General features: G+C 41.6%; 2 protein-coding genes across 3 annotated transcripts in view; one reads left to right on the top strand and one right to left on the bottom strand.

The window, feature by feature from the left end:
- The window catches only part of plg (plasminogen), a 20,570-nt gene extending 16,473 nt beyond the window's left edge, over positions 1-4,097 (top strand). Inside the window, exons 17-19 of the mRNA XM_023265519.3 lie at positions 506-612; positions 2,214-2,359; positions 3,625-4,097. Of these exons, the coding sequence (XP_023121287.2) occupies positions 506-612; positions 2,214-2,359; positions 3,625-3,786 (415 nt within the window). The 3' untranslated portion in view covers positions 3,787-4,097. The remainder of the gene's footprint in view (positions 1-505; positions 613-2,213; positions 2,360-3,624) is intronic.
- LOC111565455 (solute carrier family 22 member 2-like) overlaps positions 1-14,045 on the bottom strand; it is a 20,375-nt gene extending 6,330 nt beyond the window's left edge. The window contains exons 1-12 of one of the 2 annotated variants that reach the window (XM_023265521.3): positions 13,606-14,045; positions 10,304-10,351; positions 10,057-10,160; positions 8,677-8,831; positions 8,387-8,555; positions 7,177-7,291; positions 6,823-6,923; positions 6,530-6,744; positions 6,347-6,455; positions 6,085-6,197; positions 4,427-4,526; positions 4,009-4,160 (exon numbers count right to left, since the gene is read on the bottom strand). In XM_023265521.3, the coding sequence (XP_023121289.2) occupies positions 4,088-4,160; positions 4,427-4,526; positions 6,085-6,197; positions 6,347-6,455; positions 6,530-6,744; positions 6,823-6,923; positions 7,177-7,291; positions 8,387-8,555; positions 8,677-8,831; positions 10,057-10,160; positions 10,304-10,351; positions 13,606-13,959 (1,656 nt within the window). In that variant the 5' untranslated portion in view covers positions 13,960-14,045 and the 3' untranslated portion in view covers positions 4,009-4,087. Of the gene's footprint in view, positions 1-4,008; positions 4,161-4,426; positions 4,527-6,084; positions 6,198-6,346; positions 6,456-6,529; positions 6,745-6,822; positions 6,924-7,176; positions 7,292-8,386; positions 8,556-8,676; positions 8,832-10,056; positions 10,161-10,303; positions 10,352-13,605 lie in introns of those variants that run through there. The other variant, XM_035946091.2, reaches the window with a different exon arrangement.

Genomic DNA, 14,045 nt, shown 5'->3' with positions numbered 1-14,045 from the left:
TTTTATGCAGGAAGTTAAATTTGGTCTCAGCCTTTTGGCACATTGCTGTATATACAGCCAGTAAATGCATACTTAAGACACATTTTACAAGATTCTCATCTTGAAGACAGTTGGGTGAAAACATAAAGTCCGCTGGGCAGTGTTTTAACTAACCAACTAACTAAAATTAGCTTTTACATTAGCTACAGGTAATCAGATCTGATCAGAAATAAGTTGTTTTGCTGTTTTTATTTAACATTGTCATTACTGTAAACTGAAAATGTACAGTGTGATGAATAAAATCTATTAACCACTGATTAAACCAGTAAATTAAAATATAAAATGCCTTCAAATATCATTTACTTACTTTCATGTAACTATAAATGAAATATTTATCTTTTTGGTTGTGAAAAAATAATATGATGTGATGGTCTTTAGAATAAATTACTAGTCATCATTAGTTGCATCCCTTCTAACTCGTTGACACTGATGTTTGTACATCTGTTTGTTTCATTTGTGTTTTCAGACCTGCACTAATAAATGATAAAGTGCTGCCAGCTTGTTTGCCAGATAAGGACTACATTGTCCCCAGTGGGACTGAGTGCTATGTTACTGGATGGGGTGAGACTCAAGGTACGTCACATTTATGTGTTCTACTGTCGGTTTGTGAGGACCAATCTGAGTTTGAGAGTGGATGTGGATTTCTCTACAGGCTTTAAGCTCTAGAGTTAGATCTTTTTGTCTGGACATTTCTTGGTTGATTTAGCAGTTTGGACTTCCAGAGGTCACCAACAAGTACAAAGAAATACCTATTACTTAAGTTAATTATCAGAAATGTTTTCATCTTTTTTTAGCTAGCACACTAGTTCCAATATACTGAGTTTAAAATTCAAAAGCATGCAAGCAAAGTTTATTTATATAGCACTTTTCACAGAAATGGATTCACAAAGTGCTTCACAGTAAAATCAATCAGCAAATAGATAACAAGGAGTGACACAACCATGTGCACAAACACAGAAAACATGCAAACAAGTTGTCACAGCAACACCACCTAGCTAAAAGCTTGACTGAACAGCCGGGTCTTCAGCTGCCTTTTAAAGGACTCAACAGAATCTGAAGTGTGCAGAGACAATGACAAAGCATTCCATAGCCCAGCGGCCACTACTTGAAAGGCTCGATCCCCTCTGCTTTTAAAACGGGTATGGGGAATGAGCAGCAAACCTTGGCCTGAGGATCTCAGAGAACGCTTTGGGTTGGAGCATTTTAAAATATCAGAAATATAAGCTGGAGCTTGACCATTCAGAGCTCTAAAAGTGATAACTAAAATTTTAAAATGAATCCTAAAATGACCTGGGAGCCAGTGAAGTTCTTTTAAAACAGGGGTGAAGTGATCTCTTTTTTTAGTGCGGATTAAAAGCCTTGCAGCAGAGTTCTGAACAGCCTGTAAGCGATGAAGTTCTTTCTGGCTCAAACAAGTAAAAAGGCTGTTACAGTAATCTAAGCGTGAAGAAATGAAGGCGTGAATGATCATTTCAAGCTCTGCTTTAGACACCAGAGCTCTCAGCTTAGAAATATTCTTTAGCTGGAAAAAGCAGTTTCTAATTAAATTTTTTGTATGCTGCTCCAGAGACAAAGCAGAGTCAAAGACAACACCCAGATTTCTAAGACTTGACTGGATGGACGAGCCTAAGGTGCCTAAGTGATGCCTAATCAAGGGGATCCTATTTTCTGAAGCAAAGAAGCTAGTAAACATATTAATCTTCATACATGTATCCTCCAAAGAAACCTTACAGCAAATTTTCTTCAAGCTCCCAAACTGTGCCACAACGACTGTGAGGAGAATAACTGCAGCAATCTGTTCCAAGAGGGCAGTGGTAGCCTCACCGCTAGAAGGTCCTGGGTTTCAGCCTGGGTCCTTTCTGTCTAGAGTTTGCATGTTCTCCATGCACCTGCATGGGTTCTCAATGGGTTCTCCAGCTTCCTCCCACAGTCCAAAAACATGCTGATGTTAATTGGTGATTCTAAACTGTCTGTAGGTGTGAATGTGAGTGTGCTGGATTGTCTCTGTGTGTAGTCCTGTGATAGACTGGTGACCTGTCCAGGATGAACCCTGCCTTCACCCTAAGTACTCCAGCTCCCCACTACCCCCCACTCCACCCCACCCCACCCCCCGCGATACTGTACAGAGGATACAGCAGTGTATAGAGTATAGATAATGGATGGATCTGTTGCAGGAACGGGAGGTGAAGGCATCCTGAAGGAAACTGGTTTCCCTGTGATTGAGAACAAGATCTGCAATCGTCCCTCCTACCTGAACGGCAGAGTCAAAGACCATGAGATGTGTGCAGGAAATATCGAAGGAGGAACAGACAGCTGCCAGGTATGGAAAACTCAAAAGGTTATAGCGTTGGTGCTTTGCTGTCTGCTATAGTGTTTTTATTGCTCTAGTTTAGTTATCTGTAATGTTTGAATAATTTTCTAAAAATTTGTGAGTTACAGTGAAATATATAATTGAATTAATAAAATGTTTCATGACTATCCAACCATTACAAGTTTATTGGTCAGTCAGTGTTATTTAAAATAGTGGTGTCGCTGCACCATCTCAGATTTAGAAAATAATTCTGTTAAACCACGGTTCAAAAGCAATGTCTGATTTTCATTGGTTAATTTTCATAGAATTTTTATTTATTATTTTGTCAGAGTCTAATTATTTCTGTGACCATTGTGGGTTTTTCTTTCATTAACCGAGGGGTACTACAAATTTTGTCCACGTGTGTATCTTACACCAATCAGGCCTAACTTTATGACCACCTGCCTAATATTGTGTTGGTCTCCTTTATGCTGCTACTCCTCTGACCCAATGGGGCATGAACACAGGACCTCTGGGGATGTCCTGTGGCACCAGGATGGTGGCAGTTCATTCTGTGGGTCCTGTGGGTTGCAGGGTGGGATCTATCTAGATCAGGCCTGGGACCTACCTAAATCCTAAAGAATACATCCCACAGATGCTCTTTAGGATTTGGAACCTGGGGGAACAGCTTAGCTCTGTCATGTTCCCCAGGCCACTCCTGAGCAGTTTTTGTGGTGTGTTGGGGTGCATTGTCCTGCTGAGGGTGGAAACTGGCATCAAGGACTGCTGTTGACATGTGGGGTTGGGGGGTTGCTTGACCTGCAATGTTTAGGTGGGTGGTACAAACATCCACATGAATGTCAGGACTCAAGATTTCCCAGCAGAAAACTGCATTATGACAACATGATCGATGTTATTCACATCACCTGTCAGTGGTCATAATATTGTGGCTGATCAGTGTATAAGAAAACCTGCTATTGTACGTCATAAGAAATGGCCTACGATAGTGTTGTAAAAAATGTCATAGTATAATGTATCCTCAAAAATGTCAGTATAATATGTCAATAAAATGTTATGGCACCTAGTGTTTCATAAAACTATAGTATAGCATGTAAAAACCATCAGTAAAGAAAGTATTCTAAAACATGTCATAATAATATATCATCATGTGTATGTTGTTAAAATTGTCATAGTATATATACTATGTGATATACTGTAGTTTGTCTTAAGAAAAGTCATATTACTGTATGTCCAGTTGTAAAAAGCCTGCTGCTGTGTGTGTTGTGTCCCTGCAGGGTGACAGCGGAGGACCTCTAGTGTGTAACGCCCAGAACAGGTTTGTCCTGCAGGGCGTCACATCGTGGGGTTTGGGCTGCGCCAACGCTATGAAACCAGGCGTCTACGCTCGAGTCTCTAAGTTTGTTGACTGGATTGACAGAACAATTAAAGCCAATTAGAAACGATTCACTGCAGATGTGAGTGGTTGCAGAAAGAAAATGTACATTGTGCTTTTGGAGGATGTCTACATGTCATATACAACATGACTTATGTTGGTATGTGGTATGTTGCAGTGTTGGTTTCCTGTTGTGGAAGTACAATAAGCAGAGCATATCACTGATTTTAGCATTTAAAGGTCTGTTCTCTGTAAGAGTTTAAAAAAAAACTTAGTTCAAAGAAACTGAGGAAAGTCATACTTTATAGAGAATGTTTAAAGAGTAATTTCCTTGTTTTAAAGCTGATAACTGAAATAAAAAACAATCAAACGGTTGTTTCCTTGTCATGTGTCAGGTCTGATTTTAAAGGTTTCTTCAGTTTTTGATTCTCCTTCTTCCTAAGAAAAAAAACATTGTGCAATTACACCTCGGAATAAGAAATATAATTTACAGTACAATATATAAAGTGAGACTTACCTATGTTAGTCAAATAATTTCAAATATTGATGAATTTAGATATTTTCTGGGAAATATTGCTTCAAAATGTCACCTCATTAAATAACTAAAAGGGTAAATAAAATTAAGCCTTTTGAGGCCATCAAAAAAGGATGAAATAAAATGAACAATTAAAAAAAATGCCATAAAGAGTTGGGAAACATCTCACTGATTAGGGAACTCGATATCATCAATGGTCTCAGGGAGAGGAACTCCTCTGGTTTCAGGCAGCAGCAACACCAAACCTCCAGCTATGAGCGCCACAGCTCCTGTACCAACAGACAACATGAACAGCTGTTTGAATAATAATCACTATTTTCTGACGGTCTCTGAACAACTTATTTGCTAGTTATTAAACTCATCGTTAAATGCTCATTTGTTAGATGTAATAGTATAGTCCAGGAGCCCAGATGGCCTACCATGCACCTCCCACCAACAAAATGCCACTTCTTTTTTTTTAACCTTTATGACGTCCTAAATGAGGCTTTGAGTGCTAACAGTAAAATAACTCATTTTCACTCTAATTTTTTACGCTATTTTTACTTTTTCCAGGAATGCGATTTTTTCCACTAATTTTTCGGTTAAGTTTTACTGAAAATTGACACAGCTATTGTAGCCATTTCACTCATGGCAATCATAACATGTTATATATCATATAAAAGCTTGCAGACTCTTGTTTACAAATATAATCATATAGTTCTTCTATTTTTATTACAATAGAAATGACATATGATACAATGACAGTATTTCTCAGAGTTAACTTTTTCCTGGAATTTTTTAATATTAGCAACTCAAATGTTATTATATATACATTTATGTAAACTCTAAAAACTAAATTCTTCTGAAATTTGCAGTTATCAAACTGGTCTACTATCAGCAGAATAGCCTACGAAACTCTATTGGTGTCTGAAAACATATTAAAGAAAAACATTAACACGGAAGTATATTATTGTCACGTGTAAATACCAGATTAATTGTTGTTAGTACTTAACTAATGAACAATAAATTCAAATTTGGATTCAAAGCAGAAATTGAAATCTAAAGTTGAACTATAACTTATCAAAAAATTTGATATGGTCAAAAAATGTTAACGCTCAAACAGAGATTTTTTACGTTGCTATATACATTGTATCTGCCACTGCTGGGGTAAAATCTGAAAATCAGTGAAATCTGCTGGTTTCACCCATGATGGACCCTCATCCTTTACTGAAAAGCCTTTGGAACATCCTTAACTAAGCCAGAACATGGCTTAAAGTAACAAGAACAACAAACGGAATGAAAAGTGATTAAAAATGAATCCAAAGATAATGAAGTAAGTCAAGACTTGTAAGCAACTAAACATTGCAAAGCATGACATTACAGTGCAGCTATACAATATAGAATGCATTCTATCAGGAATATACTATATATCAATAAAATAGGGGGGTGCATGGTAGGCAATAAGGTTGGACCCGAATATCCGAATATTGGGTCGTGACGATGGTATCCGAATATTTATTTTGAGATCCGAATATTCTGATTCTGTGTCTCGTCAGTTCAACCGACGTGCCCCTTCGTCGGACGAACTGACCACAACCCACACCCCACCCCACCCCCCAGACATCACGATATGAACCCATCCTAATATTCGTCGCATTCACCCCCCTCCTCCCCACCCCTCCCACCCCCGTCGGAGGTTACAAAGCGAACCAAACACTTGGATATTCGTCATTACTCGGGCCGAATCTCCAGAGCCCAGAAACTGCTATTCGGGCCAGCCCTAGTAGGCCACCTGGGCTCCCGGACTAGTAGAGATTCAAGCTATTTTAGTAGCCTGCAGAAACTTACCGAAGATGATGAGTGGCAGCTCCAGCCAGATGGCAGCCAGTCTGTAGAGCATGAAGGGAGATATGATGCCTCCAACATCACACAGACTGGAACACACCGACACTCCAAGGTTCCTGTATCCAGTCACAACATTTGAGTTTAAATTTAACTTGAGCTGGTCAGTGGACTCACACACATACAGTACAACAGTATATCAGCTCCAGTGTGCTCAGTAAACCTGCTGTTGATTAGCTTTGTCTAGATAATTCACTCTGATCCTCACCTGACAAACGTTGGGTAGAGCTCAGTGTTAACAAACACCAAGAGCTCAAAGGCCATGGTGATCCCCAGCCGACCGATGCAAGCCACCACCATTTTTAACCAGTGAATGTCTGAGGAGGAAGAAATCCAGCATGAGCCATTTATGTTATCTTAACACTTTATCTTAACTTTAGCAAACACTCACTTTCAGGGATGAAAGCAGCAATGATGCAGGAAGCTCCGGCTACAATGTTAGAAATGGCAAAAGGGAGGCGTCGACCGACGCGTTCAATGGTGAAGAGGATGAGGAAGGCAGCAGGGAACTCCACCAGGCCAGAGATGAAGAAGTCGATGTAGACATTTCCTCCTGCTATCCCCACCTGCATGATGAGGCCCTGATAAACCACAGCGCTGGTGAACCTGTGGAGCACAAACACCAAGATTCAACATCTCCTACATGGTTTGAAATATAAATTTGTCATTTCAGTTGAGTCTCACCAATTAAACATGAGGATAAGAGTGTGTTTTCTCATATTTGGGGTTCTGATCAGGTCCAGCAAAGAGGCAGAGGTGGAATCACCTTCATCACTAATCAGTGTCTGCAACAAGAAGCAGTTGAGGACTGTGATGTTTGAGTAGGAACTTTGACAAAGTAGATCAAGACTCAAAACACTGAGACTGCACTAAGTGTTCAGGTTCGTGATGAAAAGCCCTTAATGGTACTTGGTAGAAACCAGCACGTTTACACTAAAAGCCTTCGCCAGGGTGTCAAACTAAGACAATAGCAGGATATGTTCATGCTTGTTTTGGTCGTTTCATTGGATTCGTTGTGTTACTGTCGAACTGATCTACCTCAAAGTCACTGGAGAGTTTCTTCTTGTTCTCCTTGGCCATAGCTTCAGTGATCTCTTGAGCCTGGGCTGACCTGTTCTGTGAGAGGAGCCACCTTGGAGACTCTGGGACGAACCTGAAAGACCAAACCACCGGGACATTTTTTGTTTTCAGGGATGCAAAAGTCTCAGCAGACTGGGTTAAGCAACTAAAGCCCTTGTTTAGCATAGACAAATGACCTAGCTACTGTTAACAAAACAGCAGTGTAAGAAGAAGAAGTGGTACTAGCACATGCAACCCCCAGACCTCCACATAATTATTACTCGACTAAGGAATGCCGTGGAGTTCTGTGACGATCAGCATATGTTCGCCCTTCTGTCTGTCTATTAGCAGCATTACTCAGAAATGGACAAGTGGATTTGGATGAAATTTCCAGGGAAGGTCAGAAAGCAAGGACCAAGTGATTAAATTTTGGCAGTGATGAGGCTTATAGTCTGGATCCACAGATTTGTTAAAGATTTCTGTATCATGGCAAGATAGCAGCACGGTATCACTGTAACTATGACAAATGAACGCTTCGTCAGTTGCCTGGTGATGATCACAAGATTGCGATCCTACTAAACATCGACCAGTGTGGACTTATCGGGACTTATCCATCAGAAATCATACAACAACTGAGTAGAATTGGTGGAGTACTGCACTCACTGAGTGCTTTTTTTGTTTTTTGTTTTGCTAGAATTTTGAGGAAAATGTAATGTTAATTTAAATGAGTAAAGGAAGCACCAGATTGTACTGGACATAGTGTAACTCTGGCTTCATGACTACTGTATGTGCTTTTTTGTGCAACTATCCAATCAATCAAATCATGTGGCAGCAATCCCGCAATCCTGAAATCCTGCAAATAAAGCTTCGGAGCTTCAGTTAATGTTCACCTCAACCATCAGAATGAGGTTAAATATCAGTGCCTTCTGGGAACTGCCAGTCTTCAACAAATACAAATTAGCCTGGAACCTCTATGTTTACTGTTGATTTCCCAAGTTGAACATACTGTTTCTTCCACCGCACCATCAACAACTGATCCTATTTGTGAGTAAAAGGAGGTCCATCTCAGTGTCAGTAAGGTGTTGCTAGTACAATGCTTGTTCCAATTTTTTCATCAAAGCATAGACCGAAATACAAGAGAGGAGTAAAAGCATTTTATAAGTAAAAGCAAAAATAAGATGTTTCTCACCAGTAGTAGACCAGGAAGAAGATGTAGGGTGCAGTGATGACGACTTGCAGCCAGCGCCAGTCAGTGATGAAGTAGGCGAGCAGAGGGAGGATGAGGACGCCAACACTGAAGAACATCTGGAACAAGATGCCCACCGTCCGTCTGTACTCCACTCCGACAATCTCTGTCACTGAAAAAAGGACAGGAACAGCATGAAAACTCTGCCTTTAGGTGCCTTTAGCTACTTAGTTATTGTATATCTTGTTAGATGGATGCCACAGAACACAATCAATTTGGAAAATCATCATTACGCAGCACATATGCAGTCATCCAGTTTCCTTTGACTCCCAAGCCCAAGATGGTCCTCATCACCAGGACAGAGATGTAGTTAGGAGCTACAGCCAATATGATCCCCGCTACAGCATTCAAGATGTTGGACACGAGGAAACTGATCTTCCTGCCAAACCTGAAGAAAGAAAGAAAGAAAAGAAAGAAAGAAAGAAAGAAAGAAAGAAAGAAAGAAAAGAAAGAAAGAAAGTACAGCAGGTGAGGAAGTAGATTCTTGTTGATAATAATAATAATGGATTAGATTTATATAGCGCTTTTCTATTAGGCATACTCAAAGCACGTACAATGGATCCATTATTCATTCACTCACACATTCTCACTCTGATGGTGGTAAACTACATTTGTAGCCACAGCTGCCCTGGGGCAGACTGACGGAAGCGTGGCTGCCAATCCACGCCTACGGCCCCTCTGACCACCACCAACATTCATACACCAATGTGAGTAGCCGCACTTGAGGCAAGGTGGGTAAAGTGTCTTGCCTAAGGACACAACAGTACATGACTACGACAGAGCGGGAACCGAACCGCCAACCCTTCGATCATTGGACGACCCACTCTACCACCTAAGCCACAGACTACATTGGTTCTGTTAGACAATGTAGTCTAACAGAACCAGTGGCATGTGATAGATAATTATCGTAGTTGTTTACAGCAAACTATTTAGTCTGTTACAGTTATTAATTAAAACTTTCCAACCAACCTGGCACTTGCAAACTTACAAACTTTCACACCTTTGGCCTTTTCAACATGTCTAGTCTGGACTAAACAGTCAGACCTTAGTTTTATAAACAGATTTAGTATCAGTCTAGAAACATGATTCATCTTGTTTTAACCGTGAAAGCTTTTTTTGGGGATGGTTTGGACTTTGAGATCAATTGAAGGAAGTTACGGGCTGATGTAAAAAGACAAATGAGTTGTGGTAGTCCATGGAAAGAGAAGAGGAGCAAGTTTTTAAATATGGTCCAAAAGGGTCCTAAAAATACAACTGGGAAAACCTCATTAAAAACTGACAATTCCAGGTATTTTCAGAAAGGACAGGAAAGCAACGCTACCTGAAGATGCATAAACTGTAGCCACACTATGCTAAGGCGCACAAAGACATGAGAAACAAATCTCCTTTTAACTTGGACAGCATTCTGGGATTTTATCTACAAACCAATGTGAAGTATAGTTGCTGATGACGACAGCATGTACTGTATATAGGTTATGTAAAGTTCTCTGCAATGTAAAACCAGAACTAACCAGATCAGAATTTTCAGGCGTGGAAAAGCCCTTCATGTCAGTACAGAGTAAAATACAGTTGTAATAGCAGGTGTACTGGTGGACAGCAATTCCTGACCTCACCTGTCAGCGAAGTAGCCAAAAGCAAAGCTGCCAACCAGGAAGCCCAAATTGAGTGTGGACTGATACATGTCCACAAACCATCCATCTGAACACACCAGGTCGAACTGAGAACCAGAAAAGAGAACATTTCTGTATGAAACCTCCACATTTGTACAGTGAAATATTAGCAACTGCAGACTGCTAAACTGTGATTTCATCTACACACCTGCACAATTTTATCATTGATTTAACTGAGAAACAATCTTACCTCTGTAACAAAGGATTTCCTGCCTTCATAGTCATACTCCCAACCGTCCTTCAAGACAAAAATACAACACTGATTAAATAGTCACCTGTCTAAGGTGGCAAATACAACATAACAGCTTGCGTTTTACTTGCAACATATGTCCATGAACACAGCACAGATTAATGTAATGGTAATAAGTTGAGCTGGCAAGTTTGCCCCGATGGAGATCCCTATGAGCTGGCTGAATGAAGCCACATAAGGTCGCTCTGCTGTTTTGCCGATAAAAAGAAGTGAGCCCTGATCTCTGTAGCCTTGGTCCTTATCTCTGCTTGAGGCCACCAGCTCAAGGCTTGGATGTCTTGACTGATGACAAACTAGTCTTCAAGGCTCATGTGTCCTCTGTTACTCGGTCATGTCGATTCAAACTGTACATTAGGAAGATCAGACCCTTCCTGTTTGAATACGCAGCACAACTCTTGGCACAGGCTCTTGTAATATCATGCATCGACTGCTGTAACTCCTTCCTTCTGTTCGCATACCGAGCGAACAGATCCACAGAGGACGCCATCGCCATAGCTCTGCACGCTGTGCTGACCCACCTGGAACAACCGCAGAGCTATGCCAGGATGCTCTTTGTGGATTACAGCTCGGCATTCAATACAATCATTTCAGACATCCTGATAAACAAACTGGACACCCTGGGCTTTCCCTCTCACATGCACCAACAGACCCAGCCTGTGAGACTTGGTCCCCACCTTTCCTCCACCTGCACACTGAGCACCGGTACACCACAGGGCTGTGTGCTGAGCCCCCTCCTGTACTGTCTCTACACCTATGACTGCAGACCGGCCCACAGAAACAACATCATCGTCAAATTTGCTGATGACACCACAGTGGTCGGTCCGATCTCAAAGTGTGACGAGACAGCCTACAGAGAGGAGGTCCAGAAAATCACAACCTGACACTAAACACCTCAAAGACAAAGGAGATCATCATGGACTTCAGGAGGAACAGAACTGACCCGCCCCCCCTCTACATCAATGGCGAGTGTGTGGAGAGAGTCCACACATTCAGGTTCCTGGGAGTCCAGATCTCCGATGACCTCTCCTGGACAGACAACATCACGGCTGTCATAAAGAAGGCTCAACAGCGGCTACACTTCCTGAGAGTCCTCAGGAAGAACAACCTGGACAGGAAGCTGCTGCTGGTCTTCTACAGCTCATCCATAGAGAGCCTGCTGATGTACTGTGTTTCCATCTGATATGGGAGCTGCACTGAGGCAGACAGAGCGAGGCTTCAGAGGACAGTCAAAGCAGCACAGAGGATTGTTGGCTGTCCTCTCCTCTCCCTCTTGGACATCTACTCCACCCAGTGCCTCAGAACATCATCAAGGACAGTTCACATCCCGGTTCTCAGCTTTTTGATCTGTTGCCCTCTGGAAGGCGTTACAGACGTATTAAAGTGAGGACAAACAGTCTTAAAAACACCTTCTTTCCGAGAGCCATCACCACCCTGAACTCTCACGTCTCATGCCTCACACCCAACCAACAATATAACGTAAAATGTGCAATATACACCACTGTCTCATTTACTCTGTTATTTATATTCACTCTGTTATTTATACCGTATATTTGTAAATAAACTGTTTGCACTATCTTTAAGATTTGTTTGCACTGAAAAGGAGAAGCGTTCCAAGTTCGTTATACACTGTATAATGACAATAAAGCATATTCTATTCTATTCTATTCTGGCAGGCCTCCCCACATGCACGGTCAAACCTCTGCAGATGATCCAGAATGCAGCAGCACGTCTGGTTTTCAACCAGCCAAAAATCAGCTCATGTCATCCCGTTGTTCAGATCGCTTCACTGGCTTCCAGTTGCTGCCCGCATGAAATTCAGAACTCTGACACTTGCATTCAAAACTACAATAAAAACAGCCTCCTCCTACCTGAACTCTCTCATTCAGGTCTACACTCCCTCCCACTCACTACACTCGGCCAGCAAAGGTTCCTGATACAACCACCACAACAGGACCGGTCCATAGATAGACTCTTCTCCTCTGTGGTTCCCCGGTGGTGGAATGAGCAACTAAACTTTGTTCGATCTGCAGAGTCCCTCTCAGTCTTTAGGAAAAGACTAAAAATGCAGCTCTTCACTGAACACCTTTGCACTTGACAGACTGCAAAACCAAAAAATCCTGTAGACACCACGGTCCTTTTATCACACTTGAACTTGTTTTATTGCATGTATCCAGGTTGTTTTCTCCTGACTAGATCCTTGCTTGTGTTGTTTCTACTCTCAGATGTATATCATTTTGGATAAAAGCATCTGCTAAATGAAATTGTAGAAATTGTAAATTATAGGCTATATTAGTAGCTACTAGCATAACACAGTGATGTTGCATTGTGGGTAATGTAGGCCTAATTTTGGCAAAGAGGACAGAGATAAAATCTCCACACTGCAGGCTTAATCAATGTCAGCAGATGGATGAATGTTTGAATGATGAGCGGAAGGTGTTGTATAATGTAAAACCTAAATTAAGAAGGCCAAAGGCAAAACAAACAAAGATATGGAGCCAGAAGAATGAAGAGAGGCAGCAGACCGAGACAAAATGCTTCTCATAAAACTCTACCTGCCACGGTCCTGTAAGGTAACACAGAGAAACAGCAGGCACACAGTGCAGTCAGGTTTTCAGAGACTTCAGAAAAATTCTGGAAGCTGCAATCCACAGTAGTGCAGAAAATGTACATTGTGATACTAGTACTGTTCAAATGTGTCATGCACTTTAGATGTTCAGATTGTTATCCATCGGGGAGGCGTCTTACTGTTCCCAAAATCATTCCAAAGAAGAATAACGAGTCCAAACGTCCACTCAGAGTCTTAATAAAACTGTCTTCAGCAACAAGAAACCTTGCAGCAGATGGCATGACCCCCCAGAACCCAGATGTTAACATCAAGGAGTTGGTCATTGATTAAATGAAGTGACTGAATCCACTGAAAAACTAGATGCCTGAAGGTGAAGTGCCTTGGAAACACTGTGTGCAAGTGGACCAGAGCGAACTGGTTTTAAGGGTACAAGGGGATCACGTATTGATTTAACTTTTTTTATTTATTGTTTTTACTGCACTTTGTAATGGGTTAGCTGATGAACAAATGCTTTAAGAAAACCCCTTGACTTTCCTGTCAGTGTCTTTAATTCCAGCACTGCATCTGTCCCTTAATTCACAAAAATGAAAAAATAAAAAAAAAGTGTTCAACCAAAAATCCACTCACACCCAAATGAACCTTCAGTAAGAACTAAAAACAGTCCTGGAGAACTGACCTTGCATGTTGTAAGTGGAACTCCACTCAGGTTCAGCTCCTTGGAGTCACAGGTGAGATCTGTGGTGTTCCAGTCCACCTGGAACTGCTCACAGGTGCTCGGCTGCAGGACTCCAGAGCTGTTGACCAGAGGCACCGTCAGCCTGCGACTCTCTGCCAGACTCCATCCACATGCCTGCCTCCTCTCCACCACCGCAGAGTCCCGACACCAGTGATCGGGGGTGAAACCCTGGAACACGATGCCAACATATACCCCTGCAAAAGGCAATGACAAGAGGCAGAGCAGAGCGAAGATACGCTTCTGGCAGCGGCCAAAAGTCCCGACCTCCTCCAGAATGTCATCAAAGCTAACCATCACTACAGTGAAGCTTAAGGTATCAAAATGAGCCAAGTGTTGCACTGTTCAGCATACCACTGACTAGTGCAAAATGCCAGTCAGCC

The sequence above is a fragment of the Amphiprion ocellaris genome, chromosome 12, assembly GCF_022539595.1.
Source record: "Amphiprion ocellaris isolate individual 3 ecotype Okinawa chromosome 12, ASM2253959v1, whole genome shotgun sequence".
Lineage (NCBI taxonomy): Eukaryota > Metazoa > Chordata > Actinopteri > Pomacentridae > Amphiprion > Amphiprion ocellaris.
The sequence above is the reverse complement of the archived record's forward strand: the minus strand, read 5'-3'. Positions and strand labels throughout refer to the sequence as shown.